Source organism: Megalops cyprinoides, chromosome 18, assembly GCF_013368585.1.
Source record: "Megalops cyprinoides isolate fMegCyp1 chromosome 18, fMegCyp1.pri, whole genome shotgun sequence".
Lineage (NCBI taxonomy): Eukaryota > Metazoa > Chordata > Actinopteri > Elopiformes > Megalopidae > Megalops > Megalops cyprinoides.
The window spans coordinates 1,514,454-1,526,946 of record NC_050600.1 but is presented as its reverse complement, the minus strand read 5'-3'; the positions used below and the strand labels follow the sequence as shown (position 1 = coordinate 1,526,946).

At 44.0% G+C, this 12,493-nt stretch overlaps 1 protein-coding gene across 1 annotated transcript; it reads right to left on the bottom strand.

Annotated features, from left to right (window-relative positions):
* Positions 1-395: 395 nt before the first annotated feature.
* LOC118793528 (GTPase IMAP family member 8-like) lies at positions 396-11,526 on the bottom strand. The gene is made up of 7 exons (XM_036551748.1): positions 11,481-11,526; positions 10,476-11,198; positions 8,571-8,747; positions 3,177-4,040; positions 1,899-2,066; positions 1,405-1,766; positions 396-440 (listed from the first exon to the last, which is right to left on the bottom strand). The coding sequence occupies exons 1-7, from the start codon at positions 11,524-11,526 to the stop codon at positions 396-398; spliced, it is 2,385 nt and encodes a 794-aa protein (XP_036407641.1).
* Positions 11,527-12,493: the final 967 nt, after the last annotated feature.

The window sequence follows — 12,493 nt, the reverse complement described above, 5'->3', positions numbered from 1 at the left end:
TCTGTGTAATAAAAGCTGAAAAAAAATATTACTACATCTCCAGACTAGAGAGTGTCGTTTAACTATGAAACCCTAAGGGTCCATTCATCTTAGACGGCCTAATGGTTGCATGCCATATAGGCTATCTCTGATGAACATACACAGTCTATGAAAACTATAATTGAAACATACACTATTAGTCAACACAGGTAGGGACATGACATCTTCATGTTCAAATAGACTTGAACAAGTCAACGTAATTCCCTTTTCTATGTTTGCAATGTTGTATTTATTTTAAAACTCCAAGAAAATTGAGCATTTTCCAAACACACAAATAACAACTGTTACATATTGATTTTTTTTTTTTTAAATAGAAATCCTTTTCAGAATACAGGTGATCCTCACCACTCACAGGTTCACACTGGAATATTCATGCCAGACAGGCTTTTCCCAGCCTCACTCTGCTCCCACAGAGCACCCTGCCAACATTCAGAACATTCATTACATACTTACATTAATAATTACACCTCAGCTGATGAAGTAGGTTCACTTCATGAGGTTTTGTTATCAGAGAAAATTCGACATATATAAGGTATACCTGTATATAATTAATACATACTTGAAAACACATTTGTTTATTGCATCATTCAGTGTGCATTTTTCTGAAACAGTTAATTACAGTTAATTACTGCTGTTGATTGTCTTCTGCAATATTGACCTCACATGGTCCATCATGAACCAAAGCTGTTTAATTGATATGGTTTCTTCCTCTGATTCATTGTGTTGCTGCTCAATCTCCTGTTTCATATTTTTCAGGTCCTCTTGCAGTCTCTCTGTCTCTCTCTCCTTCTTCTCATCTCTCTCCCTCATCTCCTCTATCTGTCTCTCTTTCTCTGCACAGCTCTCTCTCATTCTCTCCATCTCTGTCTCCAGTCTGTCTCTCTCCTCGTCTCTCAGTCTCAGAGCTGCTCTGTGCTCCTGAGTGGCTGCAGTAGACTGTGCTGTTAACTCGCTGAGCTGCTGGAGGGCCTCTCTGTGTCTCTCTGCATCCTCTCTGGCCTCTTCTTCATATGTCTTTCTGAGACACTTAATTTCTTCTCTGTTTTTCTCCTCCATTTCTCTTGTCTCTCTCTCCTGCTCCTCCCTCAATCCCTCCATCTCTCTCTTCAGCTTGTCTAAATTCTCTCGCTCTCCTTTCAGCTGGTGATGTAGCTCTCTCCACTTCTCCTTGTTCCTTTCCTCAGCTCGAAGTTTCTCCAGTTCTGCTATCCTCTCCTCCATTTCTCTGATCCTCTCCTGCAGTTGCTGTATCTGTCCCCCAATCCTGCTAAGATCTTTCTCAATTTCTTTCCTGTTTTTCTCCTTCACTCTCTCCTCTTCATTCTTCCTTCTCTCCTGTCTCTCTGTCAGTAACTGCTGTTGTACTCCTATGATTTTAGATTCTGCCCTCATGTAGGTGTCACTGCAGTAATGGCTGCCATTTTGTCCTGCCACCATCTCCTCCACCTTCTGCAGTAGCTGTGTGACCTGAGTGCCATCTCCCATGCTGTTATTGCTCAGAACATGATACCTGTTCCCACATTTCTCTACCAGCCAGCGGAGGTCCTCACTCCCTGTCTGGATAAACTCCTCAATGGTCCTGTCCCTCAGTTCATCCCCATGGGTGAAAAGCACCATGGTATGTCCCACTGCACCCTCTCCAAACACTCCCAGGACCCTGTCCAGCACGCCCCTCTCCTCCCCTGTGAATCTGCCCACTGGAATGACCAGGAGGAAGGCGTGGGGTCCTGGCGAGGAGAGGTTAAAACAGAGCCCCACATCCCAACTCATCTGCCTCAGAGAGAGTGCAGGACAGAACCAGGCTGGAGTGTCCACCACAGACACCCGTCTCCCGGCAACACACCCTCTCTTCTTGTCACTCTTTATGGTCACTGGAGACGAGCTGACCTGGGACACAAACTCCTCTCTGCCCAGGATGGTGTTTCCTGCTGCACTCTTCCCAGCCCCAGTGCGACCCAGCAGAACCAGCCTGAGCTCAGAGACACAGGGAGACGCTGGGGAGACCGGACTGGGAGTCTCTCCACCCACTGCAACACAAAACACCCTGTGAGACTTGCTGTCAATCACTAATGATGGGCCTCTGACAATAGGCTCTCTCCACTGTATTTATCAAAGACATCACATGATGCAGATTATGTTCAGAAGTGGCAGGAATGTGCATCTTAAAGCTGCCATGGTCCATATTATAGGGATTATTATTATTATAAAAATCTAAATGACACTTTGGTTTCCTTATAGTGATATTGATATTCACACACACACTTGACACACATAGGGGAGGAGTGACTGTGTAAGAAATAAATCTGCAATTAAAATTGTTCAATTGGGCAAGAGATATGCCAAAGCAAACCCACTCCCACAGTTTCCAGAATTACTTCATACAACGTGGCCCTGTGTTTCTTGGCAGACCAACTTTTGTAGAATGATTCATTGGCTGTGTTATTTGCTTGCTAGCCGTTTAACAAGCCAAGTTAATTTTGAAGATTATGGGTTTATTATTTCAGCGAAGATGAAGCAGTTATTAGAACCCTCACTCACTGCTGGGACGCCTTGGACTGATGCTGTTTCTTCTCCTAGCAGGAAGTGACTGCTCTGTAGGCAGCTCTTCCTTCCTGCTCCTCCCCTGCTCCCCTCCTGCCCCGGTCTCTGACTCCTCCCTCCTTTGCCCTGTGGAGCCGTGCTGTTCTCTCTCCAGTGCAGCTCCTCCTTCCCTCCCCTGTTCTGAAGATTAGACACAAAGGTGTGCTCTGGCATACATTACTCCCATGGTCTATAGATTCTACCGGTGAGACTTTTTTCATGTAAGGTCTCAGGCAGGAATGACATAAATAAATATGAACAATTTTTGTAATAAAATTTTACATTCAATTGTATACTTTGAAACCAAGAGTATAGAGATAAGTGTTAGTAGAAAATAGGTAGAAAAATGGCACTTGTTTGTATCTTAACATGTCTATTGATGAATTCAATGAAACTAATAAATTAGAAATTAATTTGTTATTAAATTAAACATGGTAAATTCATGTTAAATCATATATAATGAAAACACAGTATAATAGTAAAAGGAATTCTAAAGCACCACCCTGAAGCTATCCTTTAAATAAAAAAATGGATATATTTCTGAAAGAGTATCTTACTTGTAAAGAGTATCTTCTCCCTCACAGGATGGGTCGATGTCTCTGCTTCCTGTGACTTCCCTCTCATCCTCTCCTTTGCGTCAGGTCTCTCCATCTTCTCCTTGCTCCTTTTGGTGAGCTCTTTAATCCTCTCGTGTGCTTTTCTCTCTTTCTCTGCTCGGACCTTTGTCAGCTTGCTCAGAGCACTCTCCAGTGCACTGCACTGGTGTAGAATTTCTTCCATCTCTTTCTTTTCCTCCAGCTTCCATATTGATGCGTCCTCTCCCCCTTCCTCCACATCTCCTTCCAACCACTGGGAGAGGTCAATATTTTTGTATGTGATTCCATATCTTGCCCTCTCCTCTATCTTCTCCAGGAGTTCTGCAACCTGGGAGTGATTCTCCATGTCCTTGTTGTTCAGAACATGATATCTGTTCCCACATTTTTCAACAAGCCACTGGAGGGCTTGTCCTTCAGTTTTAAAGTGCTGCTCAATGGTTGTATTTCCCAGGAAGTCTCCAAAAGTGAAGAGCACTATAGTGTGTGTCCAGACTGTCTCACCAAAAATCATCATATATTCATTTATTGCTTTCCTGTTGATGGGAAAAGAGAGAGGGACAACCAGGAGGAATGCATGGGGTCCTGGTGGACAGAGCTTCACACTTTTCATCGTTTTGCATTTCAGCCACTGTGGAATTGTTTTGAAGTTGTAGTAGACCCATCCTGGCGTGTCGACCACAGTGACCAGCCCTCCATGTACCTCCCGCTGTCCTTTTACACATTCCCTGATCACTTTCTGCGTGTCAAACACCTCTCTGCCCAGGATGGTGTTTCCTGCTGAGCTCTTCCCGACATTTCTGCCCCCCAGCAGCACAACTCTCAGCTCTGAGAGAGTGTGAGTGCCACCTATCAGTGAAAAGAACAATACCTTCATCGCTCATTGTGACAGACAAATGCAAAATTATGGGATTAACAGAATCCTATGAGCAATATCGAGTTACTTATTTGAAGTTAATGAAATGAAATTTACTCCGTGCATCATAGTAATAATGATCACACTGTGTTAACGCTGTGGCCTTTTCTTACTCACCAGGACTGAAGCTTGTAGAGAGAGCAGCCATGTCAGTCACCCAGGTGACAGGTGGATGTGAGTGTTTCAAGGTTTCACACTACTGCGTTGGTGTTACGAAGGAGGGAAAAAGGAGTATTGGGAAGGAGAGCCTTCACCACCTCCCCCTAGAGGCTAAGTGTTAATTGTCAATCAAGTGTTAATTGTGTTCACCTGTGTTATTTTGTTTGAGGAACCAGCCTATTTGCTAACGAGTCACACCTGAGTAATGAAGACTGATTAAATACAGGTGTGGCTGGAGAGCAGGAGCGAAGGCTCACTTTGTCCCTGCTTTAGATTGGTGTAGGCTGGTTTCTTCATCTTTGTTGTTTGGTTTTAAAAATAAATTGTTTTAACCTTTGGTTTTTTTCTGATCATTTATGGGAGAAGCACCAGCCAGCTTCTCTACAAGTATCAAGGATGGAAACCATCCTTTTTGCTTAAAATGTCATGGTTTATCAGATATCACTGTGTCTATGCCAGTGAGACAGAGCAGAATGCAGCTGGAAATGCAAGCCATGTTGCCTATGATACCCTGGGGTCAGAGATCCTTCTCAGCAGAGTCTGAATGTATGGGGTAAAAGAAAAAGAGGGAGAAGAGAGTGTGGGCTTTAATAAGGAATGAAAGCATTTTTATAAACAGGTTTCTTGAGACACTGTTCCTATTTGCATTTGCATTCCATCCATGACAATATGCCCTGGTATGCCACAGGAAAAAGGATTTTTGGTATATCATTTTAGTAGCATTGCTCATTGAGTGCTGTAGCTATTATAACACACTGTGAATCATTGATGGTGGCACTTTATGTCTCTAGCTAAGTAGTTAACTTAAACACAAAATTTAGCAAGTTTCATTGATTATATGAAATAAAAAGTCTCGCCCTACAGCACCCTCTAGCCATGCCAGTGATTCTTGGTATAGGTTATGATGATAGTTGACTCATGATGGTATTCATGATATTTAGAAATCTGTAGGTTTTGTGTCTTTGTTTTCATCTAGAAGACATATTCCGCCAGAATACTTTTCCCTAACCAGTAAATTTTTAAATGATGATCAAGACATTTTTTTTTTTGCTTTATGGTGCTATAAATTACTATCCTTTCATCAGATGATGTATTTGTATACAATGTGTTTTATTTGTATATATGTGTTTTCCGTGACTCAAGAGCCCCCTCTAGTTTTTCTTTTTATAACATTCTTTTTGAGATAAAGCAATTAAATGAGCACTCCATTTTACAGTGGAAATCCCATAAAATCTAGTAAAACCCATGTAAAAATGGGAGCAGGGACAGTACAGAATCCATGAGCTGTCAGTTGGCAGGAATGTCTGAACAACAGATATTTTAATAACATATTTCACCGTGTTATTGATAATGACTTCTTCAGGTATGGGAAGTGCAGCAACAGCACAATAGCAATGTGAAGTGCATGTATTGTGGAATAAGTACTTTTCAGAATAACAATAACATGTATGTATGTTTCTTCAATTGTGTGCAATTTTGAAAATGAACCCCTAAAAATATCTAGATTTTATCTAGCTCGAAATATTTAATTCATGTAAACCTAAGGTAAAAAGGCACAATTACAAAAAGTATAAACAAATTAATTAAAGTTTGAGACACAAGCCCCTCTCTTTCTCGACACGCGACCGTCTAGTGCAGCGTTTCCCAAACCTCTCCTGCAGTACCTCCTGTCCTGCATGTTTTAGATCTCTCCCTGATCCAACACAGCTGATTCAAATGATCAACTCGTTATGACCCCCTGGAGCTGCTTAATAACAAACTGATCATTTAAATCTGCTCTGTTGGGACAGGAAGAGATCTAAAACATGTAGGACAAGGGGTCCTCCAGGAGAGGCTTGGGAAACGCTGCTCTAGTGGATCTTCTGCTATTGAACACTCCCTAATATTAACCCCAAATGGTGGTAAGGCACTTGACTTCGCTACATTAATAAAATACTAAATTTCTAATCAGGGGAAAACAGTAACCAAGAGCGCGCTGCCGATCGCCCCTGTGAAATAAACAAAAAGGACGCGCAACTTGAATCGAAACCAAAAGTTGAAAGGAATAATTTAAAAAAAAAAAAAAGAACGCAAAGAAGCGATAAGACACTCACCCCAAAGTACAAGCAAACCCACCCTACATGGCCAGCTTATGTCCATAAAGAATAAAAATGAAGGGACAGCTTACCCCATCTAAATCTTTTCAACCTGAAAATAGTCTCTTCATATGGAATCACCGTCTGTGCTGCGCATGAAACAGAGCAAAGACAACGATTTAAGGAGACCTACAGACAGACAATGCTTTAAAGCTGATATGCCATCTACAACCCTTTTAACTTACCGATCTGAAACATGAGAAGACCTACTTAAAATGTCCGAAGAATGACTTATTTCCAAAGAAATAAGGACAGGGAGACGATGTGGTTTTGTTTCGCGCTGCTTGGCATCCCCTCCGCACAAACGCCTTAAGAAAAAGTCTTAAGTAGTAATGACGTCTATCCCTGTGTTAAAATTAAACCAGGTGACTAAGAGGAAGGGCTCCCAAGTGTGATTATATATATTATATTAGATTATATATATATATATATATATATATAAAATCAATCACACATAGGCCTACATATGCCCCCCAAAAATTAAAATAAAATTATACTTTAAAAAATCAAGAAGTGAAATCCTGAAATGTCGACAATTAAGAAGTATTTCCCCCCCCCCCCCCCCCCCCCCCCCCCCCCGTACCAGGTTAGTTGAGGAGCATTGCACTGAGCTCCGAGGTATATTCAGTGCCTTTGAGACGTCCTTGAATCCTTCCCCAGATTTTTCAGATGCAGGTTTCAAATCTTGCCTTTGGAATAACAGAGTTCTGAACAACTTGCTTTAAACTGAACAAAACAGTGCTGTGCTGAATTCCAGGTTGAGGTTCTGAGATTTCAGCTTAACGCCTTTTCACAAATGTGTTGAAATTGATTTGAGTGAGTGTAACTAATTTCAATAACACTTAAACTATCACTAACACATTAGCCCAAATCTCACATTATAGAACATATAATGTATAGAAAATTACACAGAAAACTTACCGATGGTGAAGCACAAGACCACACAAGCTCCATCTTGTTTCTGTTTGGATCAGGATGCATATGTCACACACACCCACATATTTTTGACTTGTTTCATTTTGTTTTTCTGGCACGACTGCACACACTGCCACACGGCAGAGGCAGGTTCCTCCTGGGGGAAACTGTAAATATGATGCCCTCAGAGATTTGGGAGAAGAGCGATTGTCAGTGGAACCAGTTTTAAAACAGATGAGGGGAGGAATGGTTTGTTCCATTGAAATGCGAAAGATCATTGTTCGGTAATAAGCAGAAAACAATATGGCCTAACCAGGATGGGTTTTGAGGGCCTGGTTTTTGTAGTGTTGCTGTTTATTCTCTGGACCCTAGCACCATTTTCAGTCAACCATCCACTGCATCACATTCACCACCAACAAGGAGCTGGAGAATAAAGTTGTGGTAGATTGCTCATGTGTTACGCTTGTGTGAAGTGTTTAGTGAGACATTTGGAAGTTTCAAACTGTGAAAACTAGCCATACTGTATACTGCACAGCCCAGCCCGCTGTTTGTGCATGACTCCTCTTGTGCTTCATTGTGCGGAGAAGTAAAGTAAACCCTTTTGAAAGGTATGGTGGTTGACTTCCTTTGTTCCATCTTCCTTACTGTTAATATTGAAGGGAAACCATTCAGTATCTCTGCTTAAGATCCCTGGCCTAATGTTTGTTGCACATGTTAGCTGCAGTGCGGGTCAGCCTCACTGGTCGTCAACCATATAGCGTATCCTAATTGGACATATGTCATGTTTTTAGTAGAATGGTAACCCCATACATGTTTTTCAGATCTCTCCAGTCTGTCTCTCTCCTCATCTCTTAGTCTCAAAGCTGCTCTGTGCTCCTGTGTGGCTGCAGTAGACTGTGCTGTTAACTCGCTGAGCCGCTGGAGGGTCTCTCTGTGTCTCTCTGCCTCCTCTCTGGCCTCCTCCTCGTAGGTCGTTCTGAGCCTCTCCATGACAGTGCTGACCTGTCCCACCATCTCCCTCAGCTCCTGCAGTGCCTCTCTGTGTCTCGCTGGTTTGTGTGAGGCAGGGCTGGGACAGAGCTCCCTGTGTGTCTCATTCTCTGTGCAGTGTCTCTCCTCCTGCTCTCCCCTCTCCGCTGCTCCTCCCAGCTCCTCTCGGTCCTCCTGTGCTCTCTGCAGCCCATGCTCAGCCGCCCCCCTCTCTTCCAGCGATCTGAGCTGCTCCTCCTTCACCCCCACAGTTTTGATGGGACAGTGGGCCTCCGGCCTCCAGCCTCCCTCCCAGCCCCGGCCTCTCCTCTGTGGGCCCCTGCAGGTGGGTGTCTGTCTGTCCCAGCAGGGACGCGTTACTCTGAGCTCCGGTCTCCTCCACCTTTTCCTTCTCTGGGGAGAGTGGACTCTCTGGGGAGACTGGACAAAGAGAGAGATACAATCAGCTGAAAGGAGTCAGCTTTCCGCAGCACACATAAAGGAGGAGTCAGGACTGATATCAAGGGAGACAGATTTTACCAAAATATATAACCATGTGACCTGTGTTACCTACACTGCTTCATAAAGAACAATGGATACTGTTACTGATAATGGTGCAACTAAATAAGTTATTTCATTAATAAACATACTGCTCCTGATAAATGTTCATTAATAAAGATATTTAAAGACAGTAAGTGATGGCATTATGTAGGATGCATGTGATGTGTTAGCCCCCCCTATACCGTTGTCTGAAAAGGTTCCTGCTGATTTATTCTTTATTTGGTCATCCTCACTCTGCGCTTGCATCTATAGCAAAGCGCCTGATTGGCTGTTTTCCTCTAAATCGCACACACCTCTGCAGCGAGGTGGGGAAAGGCATGAGCGTGCCAAAAAGCTGTGTTACACAACCCTGTTACACAACCAATGATTCTCACTGAAATCCCTATATGCTGTGGATACGCAGGTTGTGTGTTGCAGTTTTTTCTCTTAAAACTTCATTGATTTTGCTATAATAATAAAAAAATGAGTGTGATACACTGGAAGGATTCAAAAATGAGAGTGTTTCAATATTTAAAGCAGTTATCCAGACTGTGTGCACCCCTAGTTTTTGGCATTATGGTCAGGAGAGGAGGTAAGCAGGTGAGAGGTGAGGAAGACCATGGAAAAGCATTGTTCCCAGATTTCTGCCCCTCTGAAAGTAAATCTCCTGCTTTGAGCAGCAAGTCTGGCTTCTCTGAGGTGCATCTGTGGGTACAAAATGCTCTTTCTGAGGCTTAAAGGAGCTTGAAAGAGTACTGTAGGAGGTGGTGTTTCAGTGAAAGCAAAAACATCTGTACCATAACATTGTGGGGAGAAACCAACTGCTCACACTGACACTGTAAAGTTCAGAGATCTTGTTGTTAACATAACTTGTGTTATTAATTTTATTTAAAGAGTGATAATGTAGTTCTGTTGTGGGTGAGGCATCCAGGTACAATACAACTATATATCTGATGTCATATATTTATGATTGAAGTTTCACGTGAAGATTTGGGATGGGAACTTTCAGCCAATCCCTGTGCAGCTACTAGAACTGGAGCAAACTGGTCCCACGTGTAAATTCCCACCTTGCACTTCTTTTCCATGCTGTTCACAGCCTTCCTCCACCCCGCCCCCTCTCTCCTCCCTCTTTATGAGATCCGCGCAGGGGCATCGGCAGCCTGAGCCCACGGCCAGGCACAACACGATTCCTTCACCCCTTCATCGGACCTCCAACAAAATGTGCATTCCACTACGCACCCTTAAATCACAGTCTGTGCACTCTCATTGTATGGAAATTCATATCTGCTCAATGCATATATAAGGTTTGAACATACAGCCCTGATGTTAATCTGTGTTAAAGTTTGACACAGCATTACTATATGCATTATTGTCATTTCGCAGATGCTCTTATCCCCAGATACTTACATTTATACATATTTATATATTCAAATTTTATCCATTTATACAGATGGATATTTACAGAGGCAATTATGGGTTAAGTACCTTCTCCAAGGGTACAGCAGCAGCGCCCCAGCAGGAACTCCAACCAGCAACCTTTTCATTAAGAGCCCTGCTCCTTACCACTACACCACATGCTGTCCACACAAAATAACACCTAATACACATAAATCAGGTGTTCTCACTCACCAGGTAGACTCTGTGCTCCTCCTGTGTGCAGGGCTTTGCTCTGCTGCTGGGTCTGTCCCAGCTCAGTGTGCAGCTGAGGGGAGCGGTAGCAGCCGGCCCGGCTTCCCATCATACTTTGCACCTTCTGCAGCAGCTGCGTCACCTGGGCCCGATCCCCCCTTCTGCTGTTGTTGAAGACGTGGTACCTGTTCTCACACCTGTCGAGCAGCTTCCGCAAGGCCCCGCCTGTGTGGGAGATGTGCTGCTCTATGCTGGAGAGGCCCAGCCGGTCCCCGCAGGTGAACAGCACCAGGGTGTGCCTCCAGACCGTCGGCCCCAGGAAGCCCATGTACTCCTCCACTCTGCTCCAAATGATGTCCCCGCCCACGGGGAAGACCAGCAGGAAAGCGTGAGGACCGGGGGGGCACAGGGACACGCTGCGCACCGTCTCTGATCTAATCCAGCCCGGGGGGGGCTTCCGTGTGAAGTAGTCACACCCCGGGGTGTCCACCACGGCGACTGACCAGCCCCCGCTGACCTCACCCTGCCCCCACACGCAGGTGCTGACCACCGCATCGGTCTGAAACTCTGTTCTGCCCAGGATGGTGTTTCCCGCCGAGCTCTTCCCTGAGTTTCTGCCCCCCAGCAGCACCAGCCTGAGCTCAGACACACGGACACCCTCACCTATCGAGCCTCCGCTCTCCTCTCCCTGACCTACTGATCCCTGTCTCTCCTCTCCCTGACCTGCTGATCCCTGTCTCTCCTCTTTCTGACCTGCTGATCCCTGTCTCTCCTCTTTCTGACCTGCTGATACCTGTCTCTCCTCTCCCTGACCTGCTGATCCCTGTCTCTCCTCTTTCTGACCTGCTGATCCCTGTCTCTCCTCTTTATGACCTGCTGATACCTGTCTCTCCTCTTTCTGACCTGCTGATCCCTGTCTCTCCTCTTTCTGACCTGCTGATCCCTGTCTCTCCTCTCCCTGACCTACTGATCTCTGTCTCTCCTCTTTTTCTGCTGTCATCACACTGTCCTTCTGCCAGAAAAGCAGACGGTTCCCCTTGCGAGCAGCCATTACTGACAGTCATACCTCCCTCGTCCTCAGCTCCAGGAAGTACAACCTGCTTTCGGTTTTTCACGGTGAGGAACGTGAAATATCTCACTCAACCAGTACATGCATGTTAATGAAGCTAAAGAGGAACAACAACAACATCAACCAAACAAAACAAGAACACAAGAAGAAACCTGTGGAACACCTGGTAATTGTGGAGAGCAGAAAGACTGAACCTTTTGCATTTGCATTTTGCATTTGAGCTGATGGGGTTGTGTCACAGTTCAGATATGTTGCAGTGCACATTCACAAATTCGGGCTTCCTTAATGTAAAATATTAGCAATAGCAGTTATTGTTGTTTGATGAGGCTGTTGGTGTATGCTGTATCACAGAGAGAGATCAGACTCCCTGCAATATGACTTCAATTATGACAAATATATTGGCATATTAATTTGGTATTAATTTGTACTATTAATTAAGGTTTAAAAAGCCTTTTTATTCAAGAATGAGCACTACTGAGCAGTGTTATTGATTGTAGGATAGTCCTCTATCTTGCAAGAAAACGTCTCTATTCACTAAGAGATAAATAGGTCATCTACACCTGTTGACAAACCCCACCTGTGGTACAGGCCTGACACTTGCAGGCTGCAATGACAGGCTTTGACCACCAGATGGGAGTGTAGATGAAGGAGTGCTAGAGAGGTGCAGCTGGGATAAATGCTGGTAACGCTGCTTATTCAAGTCTGTATTATTAGTAAGGTTTTCTATCTGTCTAGTGTAAAGCTCACAAAGGATTCCAAGGACAAAGAGAAAGAGAGAGAGAGAGAGAGAGAGAGACGCATTCACACCACACACACACACTTCTGTATTTGTTGTTTGTTTGTTTTAATGTATGTAGAAATGCTTTGGCAATACAAATGGAGTTTTTGTCATGCCAATAAAGCTCATTTGAATTTGAATTTGAGTGTGTGTCTGTGTGTGTGACAGAGA